The 13,417-nt window shown below is 52.3% G+C and overlaps 2 protein-coding genes across 4 annotated transcripts; both read right to left on the bottom strand.

The window, feature by feature from the left end:
* Positions 1–742: 742 nt before the first annotated feature.
* LOC100542306 (extracellular serine/threonine protein kinase FAM20C-like) lies at positions 743–9,086 on the bottom strand. The gene is made up of 10 exons (XM_031554373.1): positions 4,707–9,086; positions 3,527–3,702; positions 3,372–3,450; positions 2,978–3,070; positions 2,595–2,710; positions 2,212–2,392; positions 2,007–2,116; positions 1,533–1,614; positions 1,339–1,398; positions 743–1,261 (listed from the first exon to the last, which is right to left on the bottom strand). Exons 1-10 carry the CDS (start codon positions 5,183–5,185, stop codon positions 1,027–1,029), a joined length of 1,611 nt encoding a protein of 536 aa, XP_031410233.1. The 5' UTR covers positions 5,186–9,086; the 3' UTR covers positions 743–1,026.
* Positions 9,087–9,180: 94 nt separating this feature from the next.
* Positions 9,181–13,417, bottom strand: DNAL4 (dynein axonemal light chain 4). 3 transcript variants are annotated; one of them, XM_003202286.3, is made up of 4 exons: positions 13,378–13,417; positions 12,391–12,597; positions 11,528–11,611; positions 9,181–10,325 (listed from the first exon to the last, which is right to left on the bottom strand). In XM_003202286.3, exons 2-4 carry the CDS (start codon positions 12,460–12,462, stop codon positions 10,161–10,163), a joined length of 321 nt encoding a protein of 106 aa, XP_003202334.2. In that variant the 5' UTR covers positions 12,463–12,597; positions 13,378–13,417; the 3' UTR covers positions 9,181–10,160. The 3 variants fall into 3 exon arrangements, with proteins under 3 accessions (XP_003202334.2, XP_010709192.1, XP_010709200.1); XM_010710890.3 differs by lacking the exon at positions 13,378–13,417 and adding an exon at positions 13,005–13,351; XM_010710898.3 differs by lacking the exon at positions 13,378–13,417 and adding an exon at positions 12,707–12,974.

The raw sequence follows: 13,417 nt of genomic DNA, 5'->3' as shown, positions 1-13,417 counted from the left end.
TTCCCCCTCTCCTTCCAGCCCATTAATTCTAGCCTCAATCTCCCCTTGCCGTTCCCAGGCCCCATTAGCCGCTTCCTTCCCCCCTCTTCCCCATAGCTCATTAGCGACCAATTCGCCCAACTTGCTTCTTTCTGTACCGTGTCCTGGGAACACCTCGTGCCCCCGCCGCCACCCTAGGGACCCATCCCCACCACTCATCCCAACCATGGGGCACGAAGCCCCTGTCCCACAGCACCTGTCCCAGCTGACGCAAACCCACCGCGGATTAACCCCGGCCAGGATTAGTGGATAAACCGGGAGCAGGGCACTATATATGGTGCTGGGCCCGGTGTGGATCTCAAAGCCACCTCTGCGTGAGGGACGCGGCGCCCGCTGGGATTTTTGGGTGGGTGTGGGAAGAGCGTGGGCAGGGATGAGCATTGTGGCTTGGGTGAACCACGTGGAAGCTCACCAAAGGCCCCATTAACTGTGGGTTGGGGAAAGGCTAGAGAGGGACTGACTGCAGGAAAGGGGACCAGATTTTTGCACAGGATGAGGGGGAACGGCTTTAAACTAAAAGAGAGGAGATTTAGGTTAGGTCTTGGGTGGAAATACATGACTCAGTGAGGCACTGGCACGGGCTGCTCAGTGAGCTGTGGGTGCCCCATCCCTGGAGGTTCAAGGCCAGGTTGGATGGGGCCCTGGGCAGCCTGAGCTGGTGGGTGGCAGCCCTGCCCGCAGCACGGGGTGGGACTGGGTGGGCTTTGTGGTCCTTTCCATAACCAACCATTCTGTGATCCTATGAAAAGTCTTTCTCTCATTATAAAAGGATTTGGAGGGATGGCCATACCAGCATGCCACGTGAATCTGGGACTGGAAAAACAGCCCCATTGGCCGGGATCCCAAATCATGTTTTCTCCACGAGGCCGACCTATTTATTTAAATAACGCGCGCACCCGCCCGTCTCCCCTTGCATCATCCAATACCACGCACTCCAAGCTCTTCCCAGGGTGACGACTGCCATCACACCACATCACCCTCCCCGTGTCACAGCCACGACCCTATGTCATCCACCAGCACCTGGTGGGGCTGTGCTGCTGTGGCTAGGCAGCGTCCCACAGCCGCCAGCACCTTGCCCAGGCGCCGGTCCAATGCCTGCAGGTGGGGCTCGGCCAGGACAGGTGCCAGGCGGTCGGCAGCCAGTGCTTCCCGCATCAGATCGCTCAAGCGGTAGGGCTCAGTGGCCAGCAGCCTCAGCCGCAGGTAGGTGGACTTCTTGATGCTGCCGATACGGAGGAGAGAGCCTGGCATCAGGGTGGGTTTTCCCCAGTGGGAACATGGGTGGTGGGAGCCGCTTACCTGCAGCACTGCTGGAGCGGCGCCAGGATGGACGTCTCATCACGAGAGTGCGTGCCGAAGCTGAGGGAGAAACCCAAGGGTTGGCATCGGGGTGTGCGTAGCATCACCCTGCGCTGGCTCTCATTTTGACTTTTGGCATCCCTCAGCCTCAGCTCTGTCCATTTAAGGTGGTTGGGTGCTCCCCTCTCTCCTACCCGCGGCCATTGTCCAGGTGAAGCAAGAAGGTGTCGTTCCCAAATTTCTCAAAGGTCTCATAGTGGTGCCGGTCCATGTTGCCTGAAAGGGTGAGGAGAGGATGGCAGCAGTGGGATGCTGGGATGGGTACCAGCATGGCACCATGCCTACTCCTGCACAATGTCATCCTGTGCTGAGTTTTGGCAGTAGACAAGCACCCCAACATTGTGATGGTACAGGGCAAAGCAGCCTCACTCATGTCATTCATTGCAGGAGAGTTGGACTAGATGACCTTTAAGGGTCCTTTCCAACTCAAACAATTCTATGACTCAGTGTATGCAACATGCCACCAGTTATTCAGTCCCAAACATGCCATCGGGTGGGGACCAGGCCATGGGGACAAGCAGGCAGAGTGCCTTCACGGTGCAAAGCCTGACCATAGCCTTTCCCATCAGCTACTGGAAAGTGAGGAGAAACTGGAGGGATGCACTCACCCATGAGGAAATCAAGTACTGCCATGTCGATGAGGTCAAGGAGGCGATGACCACTGTCATAGGGCGGCGTCCGGCGCACCTGGGTGCAGTAGTTGGGGTCCAGCTCCCACCTTCAGGCAAAGAATGGACAACGGGTACATGAGAGCGACCACAGGGCCTCCCCTGCTCCTCGAGTCCTTTTGTGTCCCCCCAAGTCCCAGCTCACTCAGCCTTCTTGCTCTTGTGGTAGGAGCGGCGCCAGGGGCTGCGCCAGGAGCGACGCTTGGCCAGAGCTTTGTCAGGCAGCAGGACTGCCATGGAGCCCTCCAGCTGGTCCGGCTTGCCGCACAGAGCGTGCTCAGTGGAGCAGTAGTAGGAGCACTCCCCGTAGAAGCAGACGTTGCCCGCTGGCATGAGGGACAAAGCACAGGCTGATGACTGAACAAGAACCAGATGAAGCTTCTCACCATGCCACATGCATAAAGCAATGAATAGCATGGTGACTCTTCTTCAGAACCATCTCCATAGATGGGGACGCGGTGGCAGCTGAAGTCATCCCCAGATGGGTGCCTGCCCTTGTGTGAGAGCCAAAGGTTAGCAGGAGCACACCTGGGGAGATGAAGAAAGTCTTGGCCAGTTTCTTATCAGTCGTGATGTCCCGGATCTCCTTTGTTATATTCACCAAGCGACCAGAAACCGGTGGGATTCGTCGGAAATCCAGGATCCTAAAACACAAAACTCAGCACAATTTCTTGCCAGTGGAGCCATTTTTTTACACCCAGTTAGTACAAGCGCCATGAGATGCAGGCGTCCTTGCAATAGAGGAGGAAGAGGTGGCTGAAGGAGCCGTTTCTTTGCCAGGGTTGGATGTGAACTTTGCTGGGAGGTTACAGGCCCCAGAGGGAAGATTTTTGGCTGTGTTTTCCACCAAGCACAGGGCAGCCCCCAAGGGCTGAGGCCCCTTTTTGGGTGCGGGCCACACAAGAACTCACCTGTCCAGGTGAAAGGCTGCAATCTCCGCATTGTGCCGCTCAAAGTCTGAGAAGTAGAAGAAGTCAGCGGGGGTCTCTTGGTCCCTGCTCTGCCTGAGAAGATTTGGGGAGGGCAGGGATGGTGGCCAAAGAATGGATCACCTCCTGCTTGTTCCCAAACCACCCCTTGTGCTGTGTCCATGGGGCCACCGAGACGTGACCAGGCACAGGTGTACCCTGCTGCGTGGTCGGCCCCAAATCCCACTGGGACAAGGGCTGGGAAGTGGTCCTCATGGATCATCTTCTCCTTCCCACCACTGGAGGTCACTACCCCATCACAAGCTGCACCAAGCCTGCTGCCAGCAGTAAGGGGAAGGGGTCTCCAGCACTGGGGCTGAAGTCAAGCTCTACTCACTTCATGGGTTTGAAGAGGGCCTGCCCGTAGTTCGGGAAGGTCATGATGAGCTTCAGCTGGGTACCGCCAGACTTCTGCACTGGAAGGGGGCACACGAGTGTGACTGGGCCTGCTGGGGAGGCCAATGGGATAGGGGTGTGGGTAGGGGTGAATACCCGAGCTAACAATCTTCATGGTGGCCAGGTCCTGCAGGAGGGTGGGCATCAGGGGGTCCCTGCGTGGGTACAGCTCGTAGCGGTTGATGCCGACGTGGAACTTGAGCCAGGCAGGGTAGGTGTCGTAGGCTGTCTTCCCTGTCGGGAGGACCATCTCGGCTTTACTGCTGCTGACCCTGCAGCCCAAAAGCCACCACCACCCCAACAACAACATTTAGTTGGGATGGGGTGTTGTTCCCAGGCCCTTTCTGGGAAGAACCAGCACAAGGCCTGGGTGGTGACAGAAGCCCCTAGGGCAGGTCCCCTTGGCAGCTGATGGCCACCTTTGTGTCCCCCACAGAAAGTCCCCATGGTCTCCCAGCTGGTCCTCAATTTCCAGCTGATTTCACCCAGGGGATCAGCTCCCAGGTGTGCAATCAGCTATGCACAGTTAAAGGGGAACACAAAACATCCATAAAAGAATGCTTCCCAGCAGCATCCTGAGCTCCCACCTGCAACTGACTCCCCCTGACCAGATCCATGGCACCCCCTGGCTTCTCTGTGGGATGGATTTGGGTTATCTAGTCCCCCCATCTTAGTATTTTCACCTCTGGAAGGTGTGCTTTCCATAAGGAATCTGCTGTGTATTACCCATGGTATCTCCATTAATATCTTCCCTTCTAATTAGAGGTTAGTAGTGCAGGGACAAAAATAGGCACCCAGCAGTGGTGAGCTCATCACCCAGCAGAGCCTAAAGAGGTCAGAAAGTGCCCTGAGAAACACGGGGCTGCCGTGGTCTCATGTCAAGAGCCAGCTGACATTTGGGGTTTTGCATTTTCAACATGAGGTGGGTGAAAGAGGGGGATCAAACTGGTCAGAAGTCTGCACTGGGGAGTTCCCACAGAAATTTACAGTGAGAGCCCAGAGCTGGGTAAGGAGAGGAGGAGATGACCTAGAAGATATCATACATAACAGTGTGAATAATTCAGGCCTCCCCTTGGACTTCACCATGTGCCACATGGGCAGGAGGCTCCCTACAGCTCCCCGGGCAGCAGCCTGGAAATGGGGCTGAGATAAGATCTGAGGCACGGGGACTATTCAGGTGGGATGCTGAGCCAAGCAAGGAAATAATTTGTTTGCTCCCTGCCATGTGTCCCCTCAAGCACCTTCACTCATCCCCCCAGACCAGCCCACTCCTCACCATTCATCGCTCCCACTGTTCCATAGGCTGAACTTTTCCATGGGATTGACGACAAACAGCTTGTCTTTGTCCTTCACCTCCGGCAACGGGATGTTATAAAGGGGATGCTCAAAGAGCGCAGCCAGCTTGGATCCCTTGGCCCCTGCTGGACTGACGTCTCCATGCTGGTGCCGGATTCCCACGTCCCCATCCTTTCCCCGTGGCCCTGCTCCCTGCGGCTGGGAGCTTTTCTCCAAGGAACCGTTGCTGCCACTGAAGTCCTGGAGGATGCGCAGGCTCAGCTTTTCAAGGTTGGCCAGCAAAGGGCTGCCTGTGGGGGTACCCATGGCTTTTGGTGCTTTTGCATCGCAGCTGCAGAGCCTGCGACTCTCAGGGAGAGCCAAGTCCGTCGTTACATGCAGCAGAAAGGCCAGGAGCAGCAGCAGGAGGAGGAGGACTTTAAACTTCCTTTGGACAAGTGTCTGCAGCTGGCGCCGCATCCTTCCTTGCCAAGGGGCAGGCACCCACACGGGGTAAGGAGAGTCAGTGCATCCACTGCCCCGTCTCCTCTAGGCAGAAATCAGGGAGAGTTGTCCTGCATCTAAAACATCGCAGCAAAAAGCAGAGCTGTGGGAAGACTCTGGTGGCAGGACAGAGAGAGGGGTAGGAGCTGCAGCAGGATTTATAAGGGACGAGCTAGCAGTGCCAAGGTTAGCATGAACAGGGCAAGTTCCAAATCAATAGCTGCAGGTGGGTTTGGGGACAGAGACTGTCACAGATAACCTGCACGCTGGCAATCAAACAGGTGCCCTGCACTGTCCCATCTCTTTGGGCTTCTCCCTGCCCAGCTCCCATTGCTTTCACTCCTTGTTTGCATACTTCTGCCCCACTCCCCAGCTCCATCCTATCTGCTGTGCTCCCACCATTGTTATATCCATGCACTCGTCATCCAGTTTTGCTCCCATCCATCTATTCAAGGATGCTTGTATGCAACTGCCCATCAGTGGGTAAAATAAATAGGATAAAACAGCAGCTGGAGCAATTTTACCCTTTTTAATTTCCCAGAAGATGCAGAGGACACGTGAAATCCCATACATCACGCTGTCCCCTTGCTGGAGGCAGGCAGATGAGGAGCAGGTCTGGAGACCTCCTTCAGTGCCACGGCCCTACGCTACCCTCTCACTCGTGCTGCTCTCCACACCAGCCCCGTGCTGGCTCCGTCCAGCCCACACAGGCAGCAGGAATATGGTGTTCCTGGCTCTCCGTGTCCCGCGGCACAACAGTTGCTTGGAAACCGCCTCCAGCTGACACTGCCAGCAGCCCCAGATCCAGCCAGCACCGCATTTCCTTCCCCCTGCCACGCGCAAACAGCATGGCCGTCGGGAGCAGAGCTTCCCACAGAGTTGACGAGCTGCAAGCCGTGCAGAAGGAGCCGGGTGGAGGGGAGCAGATGGCTTCCTTGGGGAAGGGAACACGGCGTCTTGCACCGGGAGGTTTGCTGGATCCGGTCTGGATGCACGTTTTGGAAAGAAGGCGCCTAGGAGAGGCTGTGGTCGGAACACAGGATCGTTAGGTCATTGCTTAGTGGGGAAAAAAAAAAAGCCAATAAAAACATGTGCTAACTACTTGCATCAAAGGAGCTGGACTCAGCTCTGGGAGAGGGGCCATGGATTCCTTTATTCCAAAGCCAGCTCTGGGAGAGCAAAGGGAGAGGGAGACCCCCTGCTCCTTCCAGTGGCCCAGCATCAGCTCCAAACTTGGCTTGCAGGGAGGTAGGGTGACAAAGGCATCCTTCCCGCATCTCAGAGCCAGATTGGGACAGGTCTGTGATGTAGGTAGCTCCTTCCTGCTGAGCTACCAGGGCTGCTGGATGCATGGGGACACCAGCACAGAGCCCGCAGCCTTTTTTCCCCACTATGGGTTGAAGCCATCCTTCTGACCAGGAGACCTGTCCCCATGCTATGGTAAATCATAATCCTCCCCGCTCCCCAACTCTAATTTAGCATCAAATTGGAATGTAGAGGAAAGGGGAATAGGTGGGATGCTCGCCACCCTTTGCACTTCAATGCTGGCATTAAATATTAACCAAAAGATTTTTCAGAAAGCCAGACGTGAGCCTACAACAACGGGGAAGAGCTGGGGAGCTTCAAAGCCTGCCCTGATTGCGTGACAGCACATCAGTGCACCTCGTTGCCATGACATCATCACAGAGAAGCGATTGAATTTGCACCTCTTTCCTCCATTTTTCCAGCTTCTTCACCCCTTCTCAGCAGGGCCCAGTCACCTTTGGGATGGAGGAGGAGCCCTACACCCAAGGACATTTCCATTGCTGGCACAGAGTGCGGACTCCCCGCCATGCAGACCGACAGCCGATAACGATGTTCCCCATCTCCCCTCAGCAGGGAGGGATGAAGTCATGAGCACAGCCCTCTGAGCTGCTACCACTGCACACTGGCTTGCTGGGATGGACGGATAGAAAGGGTCATTCTGACTGGCGCCGATGTATCACTCTGAGCTTTTCAACTCCTTTTCCACGTCTGACTCACTTCGATGCTTTGATGGCAGTAGCAGCGACACCCGGGTGGCAAGACACAATACGGAGAGGAAAAAACAATAGTTAGACATTCAGTGCCAACCTCCCCAGATTTCTGTTAAAAAACTTTTAAGGTAAAAAACCTTCACCAAGAGATGGCAGTTTTAGAGTCAGAAGCATTTTTAGGCTCCAAAGCATCAGTGGCAGAGTGGTTACTTGCAGGATAACGTGGAACAAGAAGGGACCATCTCCAATCCATGAACCTTACTGCCATGTGAATTACAGGCATGCCCCAAAGTGCTCCAGTTGCATAGCAAAAGCCCCAAACTGTGCTCTAGTTCCACAGCAAAAGGAGGGTGGGAGTTTCTTGTAGCACACAGGAGTCAGTGCAGCATGACTCAACTTGCAACAAGCAGGAAAGCTGAACCTACCAAGTCCTTGCTTGCAGGCCTTGACGCACACAGCTGAATTTTGGAAAGTTGAGGATTATGCTTTCACATATAACAGGCATTCAGAAATGGGGTGGCTTTTTGTGGTAAGTTCTTGTGGGAGGGCTGTTGCCCTTGGAAACAAAAATAGCATGGCACTCTCCTGTGAGCCACCTTGCACTTGCTTACCTTGGAGGAGTTGCAGTGTAGGAGCTGACTTGCTGCAAATTCACACCTAGCTCACCTCGATTTGTTTGTGTGCTTGTGCTCTGAGGATGCTGGGGACTGGTCAGCGTTTGCCTATTGCAAATGCAGGTCACAGAGACATTAGCTTTGGTCAGTTGGTGGCCAAACTGATAACAGGCTGGTAGTAAGGCCAAGAGATTGCATGCTGAGGTAAGCAGCTCCCTCTTCCTAGGAACATCTGCAGGTCAGCATGACCCCACAGAGATGCCCATGACCAGCCTGTCTGTGGACATGCACACAGCAGTTAATTATTCATTAGTGTGAAAGAAGGACAATTAAGGAGACCGTGGTATGGCTGAAGGTATCATCATGCTCCAGCGAGCACAGGGCATTCCAAAGATGGCAACTTTACCTTTTCCTCTGGATGTGCATCCAAACATAAAAGAGGTGGAAAGTCTTGGAACAGAAAACCAGCTTTTCCCCCTGCCAGCTGCAGCAAGTGCCAGTCAATAGTGCTATTTTCATTTAAAGTCAGCCAGCTGGAGCGAGACAGAGTAATCACACCAACAGGAAGCTCATAGGGTTTGGAGTCTTCCAGACTGCACAATGATCCTGGCACCTGGCAGATATGGTACCAGTTTTGTGTCCTCCCCACTACCTTACAAGTTCCTTCCACTTGATCAGTAAAGAATTACGTGACAGGATGTGGGGCCCAGCCAGCACAGATGGTGCAAAATTGAAATGATTTCTAGTGGTCTTATATTACTCCAATTCCTGCCTTGCAGAAGAGTTCCTGACATACTGAAATGGCAGAAAGACACCTCTATCATAACACTGAGATCCGGAGAAGGAACTAAGGCTAATGGAAAACCCCTCGCGTTTGATCCACTGCAGGCCCTAATGCAGAAAAGTCCTTTGGAATTGAACTATGTACTCAAGTATGGCCTCTCATAAAACATGAGCTGCCAGTGGCACTGTTGGTGGCTTTCTCAGAGCAAAGTCTGAAAAATCATAGAAGTCACAAATGCCAGACCCCAAAGGTCAGAGCAGATGCATGCTGGCTGGGCAGAGGACGCAGGTACACTCCCTTGATGCTACTCCTTGGGTCAGCAGCACCATGGATGTGGCAACCTTCCTCAGCAGGCTTGCAGCAACAAAAGGAATTGAATGGGAAAGATGAGAGTGCTTTTCTGCTCCCTTGGAGTCACCCAGGAAGGAAGCAGGGTGTGTACCCGCCATCAGCTGTTGCCTGAGCTGCATCATTCCTTGCTTACTTCCATGTTTCCTGAACTACTTCTCTTTTTCATCCACCACATTGGGTTTTTATTTTAGAACAAACACAGAAAAGGACAATTTACTACTTTTTTTTATTGTAAAAAACACAGTTCCCCAGATTTATATAAATAAGCCATATACGTAACATACAATTACGTTCACTCCATCCTCCAACACTGACAGCTTTAAAAGAAGAAACAGGCTAAAAAAGCAAGTCCAAAAGGACGTTAGGTTTCTGATGACCAAGTGATATCTCACATGGCACCTCCTTCCCCTACCAGCCTCCAAACAAGATGCTGAAAGTACACAGCACTTGCAACACCCCCAGGAACTGACAGGGAGGCATTCAAGCTGTACGAAGAGTTCTCACCCACTCCCCAGGCATCGACAGCCGCCTGTGTTTCAATGCCATCTCAGCATGCAGTGGGTGAGAGAGGAGGGGGTAGCTTGCATAGCAGCCTCCTACGTCCAGGCAGCTCAGCTGTCCTCCCAAATCAAGCAGAAAAGGGTAAAACAAGCCTAATCCCCCACAGCTAACACCTCCACGGACAACCCAAAGGGACACCCTTGACACAGCCAGCTCTGCATGGTCATTTAGAAGACAAGAAGGTGGTGCTGTTAATAGGGAGGAAAGAGGCACTGGTCAGAACCATACCACACATAGCCAGGGAGGCAGAGAAGAGAGGACACAATGTAGAACAAGTGGGAGGAGAAAACTTAGGACTAGATAGCACCTTTTCTCCTCCTCTTCCCCCTCATAGTGGTGCTGCATGGTGTGTCATGAGATTACCTATTTAAACACCTCTTTCTTCTTTAAGCTCAAACAAGAAAGAAAGAGCCACAGACAGATCAGAAATTCCATGAGCGAGGACAGGCTTAGCAAGTTATACACACACACCCCCCAAATATATGCATCCCATGGAACTGTTATGTCAGTATGGAAAGAAATCTCGATGTTTTAACTATTAAAAATAAAGCCCCACCTCCACATTGTACAAAATCTGTGAAGGAAGAAATCTCCTGTATGCTGCGAGTCTGGGACCCAGCCAGATGTCAGGAGCACTTCCAGACACACACAGCCAGGCTGCCACCAAAGAACATGTACAGCAGATTCTTCACCTCGTGAGTGATCTCAAAGCCAAACCCTTCCCCAATCACCACGTGCCAGGAGGACCCAAATTTCTTGTCCATCATCTCTTTGATCATCTTGGCAGCACTCTGGAGAACGAAGGAGAGTGTAGGGTGAGACACAGCAAGTAGCAAGTTTCCGTGCAAACATCCCCCTGCTATTCTTCTCTAATAAAGTACTGAAGCCACGGGCAACAGGTATAGCAGCTGCACTGAGCAAACTGGAAGCTCCTCAGGGCTGTGCCAAAGGCTAAAGCAGCTTACTGTTTGCAGCAGCCTCTAACACAGCAGCTAGGAGAAATTAAACAACTACATCTAGCAGGCATTTTTCTCATTCACACAGTCTGAGAGAGAAGCAAGAGCTCTGTTTTTGATGGTGGTGGAGTTATGCTGGGCACACTGAGCATGGTAGGAGATTCAGGTCACTAAGCTGTAGCTATTTTTACATGAGTCCATTTATATATATATTTTTCCAGCTAATTACCAAAACAATGAAACTAGGCTGACTTTTAGAAGGCTTGCTTCTCTAAGATCATACCCTGTTAGGTCTAGAAAAGGAGAACAGAAGATTTTGCAGTGACACTTGTTGTCTCAGGCACGAGGGGACAGAAGGAATCTCCTGCTCTGTAGCTTTGCCTCACTCCAGCACAGAGCTCCTCTAGCACAAGCAATCTGTGCCCTGCCCACTGAGCAAGTGTGTTCTCATTCATCTTTCTACCTCAAAGACGAGGGTAATATTTCAAAAGACTGTAACTCCTCCATCACACCCCATCTACGTGTTCTCAGTAATTTCATTCAAGAGGCTGAAAGCTGACAGGGAAGACTGAACAGACTGTACCTAAAGGTTCGAAGAGCTTAATTTGCTCGGTTCCAAAATAAGAGTCTCCTCCCTGCCCTGATGGGGATGACCTTGCTCAACACTGACAAATGGACCCACATTTTGGAACAGGCCACTCTCACACAGTTCTGACACAGGCCCTCAGGACAGACAGGACATTTTATGAACAGAGAGGAAGCTCACAGAGAAGGAAGGAGATAAGGTTTGTGAGGCGGCATCGCTCTGTGACTCATCTTTGCTTCCTGCATGAAAGCAAACAGCTAGCACAGATCTCACTCACAAAAGCAACTAAATCTGAGATCTAGCCAAGCTGTCTCTTTCTGCCCCTGCTCAGTACAGAAACTGAGTAATCTGTCAGTATGTGATTCTACTGTGCCCTACAGCTCCAGCCCTGCTCCTGCAGATTCCTTGAGCTGCAGCAACAAAAGGTTGGCCTGATGGATTCAGCTCATACCTCATTGTTTGTGGCATATTTCTCACATGCTGTGACACACAGCTCCATGGCCTCTACGCGCATCTCCTCCGGCATGTCTGTGTGCTGCAAAGAGCAAACAAGAAAGAGGAACTGAGCAGAAAAATAAAGGCTAGACACAAGACAACAGAAAACAGCCCTTATGTTGCCCACGCTGTCACAGAGCCCAGGCTGCTGGCACGGACACAAGGCAGCTACTCCACGTGACATTCAGTGTTAGCTTAAAGCAGAACATTATCAGTGATACAGGCTTGTCAGAATACCAAGCATTAGAATGATTAATATGAAAATGGCTTATTACTTTACTGTCTGTCCATTCTTTCCTTTGTCCCAGTCCATGCAGAATTGTTCTCTTCCAAATTTAAGACTAGCATAAAAGTAAGCACAGCTTAAAGGAGGAGATAAATGCTGTTGCTAATTTTTCAGTACTAAGATGAAGAGAAAGACAGTACTGCTTCAACCATCCTTAATTATGGCTATAAGCATAACAGAAGTCTAAATTACACAGTCTTTTCTGTTATCTGGCTGGCTAAGATTGTTTATTCCTGGCTCCTCTAAACAGAATAAAAACAAGTTGTATCTAGCAACATGAGCAGAGGGCTTCGAAGGCAGCATGTGTGGAACATTAGATGATTGCTTTGTGCCATGCTGACTGATTTCCTTGCCTGACGGACAGGCAGAAGAAATGGTGGTGACTGAAATCCCTATAGAGAACAGCTAGGGTACAGCACAGCTCCCACAGCAGCTGCCAGTGGGAGAAATCTTATTTTGGAAGGTGGGGAAGAACAAAGGTAGCACTGCATACCTGTAACACTGCTAAACACATAACTCATTTTCCTTCTTACCCTAATCAGCGGAAAGCTGTGCAGCCTTTTATAATCAGCTTCCTCCTTCTTCCCCTCCCCAGTGTCAGCCATGGTCTTTCCCCAGTGACCCCGTGAAGGGGCAGGGGGCTGGGAAGGAGCTCAGCAAGGCCCTGCAGTGCAGATGGCTCAGGGAGTGTGGCTCTGAGGATCAGCAGAAGGGGAAGCTTCTTGGCCCAGAGGACACCGCTTAAAAAGAAATAAACAAACAACAAATAGGAGACAAGAAGAAAGCTTTGCATTAAAATGGAAGGCAAAAACTATTACAAGAATGCTGCCCCTACCCCCACTTACTCACTGTATCACTAACTTCTTCACACTCCATGCAATCAGAGAGCTCTCACAGCACATTAACGCAAACAAATTTTAAAAATGTATCATTTCCCATAAGCTTCAGGATGGCAGCACCTCCCAGAAGCACCAGCCCAGTTTGAGGGACGTGCCAAGTCAGGGCAACGCTTCCCACAAGCAACGAGAGGCCATCAACCACTACCGATCTGGTACACCACAAAGTGCACGTGTATTTGAGGAACAGGATCCGGGTAGAACGTTCAACAGAACATCTCAGCCCTCTTTCGGGCACTCGCTATTCTCACCCCGAGGTATTTGGCAGCTGGGGATTCCTGTATAGGAAAGTACCAGGCCGCTGCTTCAGGCCAATCAGCCAACCATAGCCTGGGCACGGCAGCCCAGCCAACTCCGAGCATTCCACTGCGGCCTGCTCAGACTCTCTCGCTCACAGCGAGGTGCCTCCCCTCCCGCCCAGAGGAAGCAGGGAAGTCACACGGCGCTATCCTCAAGCCGCCGCCCTGGCACGCTGCACTTCCACGGGGCGGGGAGATGGTCTGAGGGCAGCCTGGCTGGGGCGGCTCGGGAAAGCACTCCACAGCCCCGGCCGCGTGGCTCCTGAGCCCGAAGAGCGGCGCCGGGAGGGAGGAAAAGAGGGCCGGGAGCGGAGCGTGGCCTCACCTACACCGCCACCGCCGCCGCCGCGGCCCGCACCGGTTGC

This window comes from Meleagris gallopavo, chromosome 1 (genome assembly GCF_000146605.3).
Source record: "Meleagris gallopavo isolate NT-WF06-2002-E0010 breed Aviagen turkey brand Nicholas breeding stock chromosome 1, Turkey_5.1, whole genome shotgun sequence".
Classification (NCBI taxonomy): Eukaryota; Metazoa; Chordata; class Aves; order Galliformes; family Phasianidae; genus Meleagris; species Meleagris gallopavo.
The sequence above is the reverse complement of the archived record's forward strand: the minus strand, read 5'-3'. Positions and strand labels throughout refer to the sequence as shown.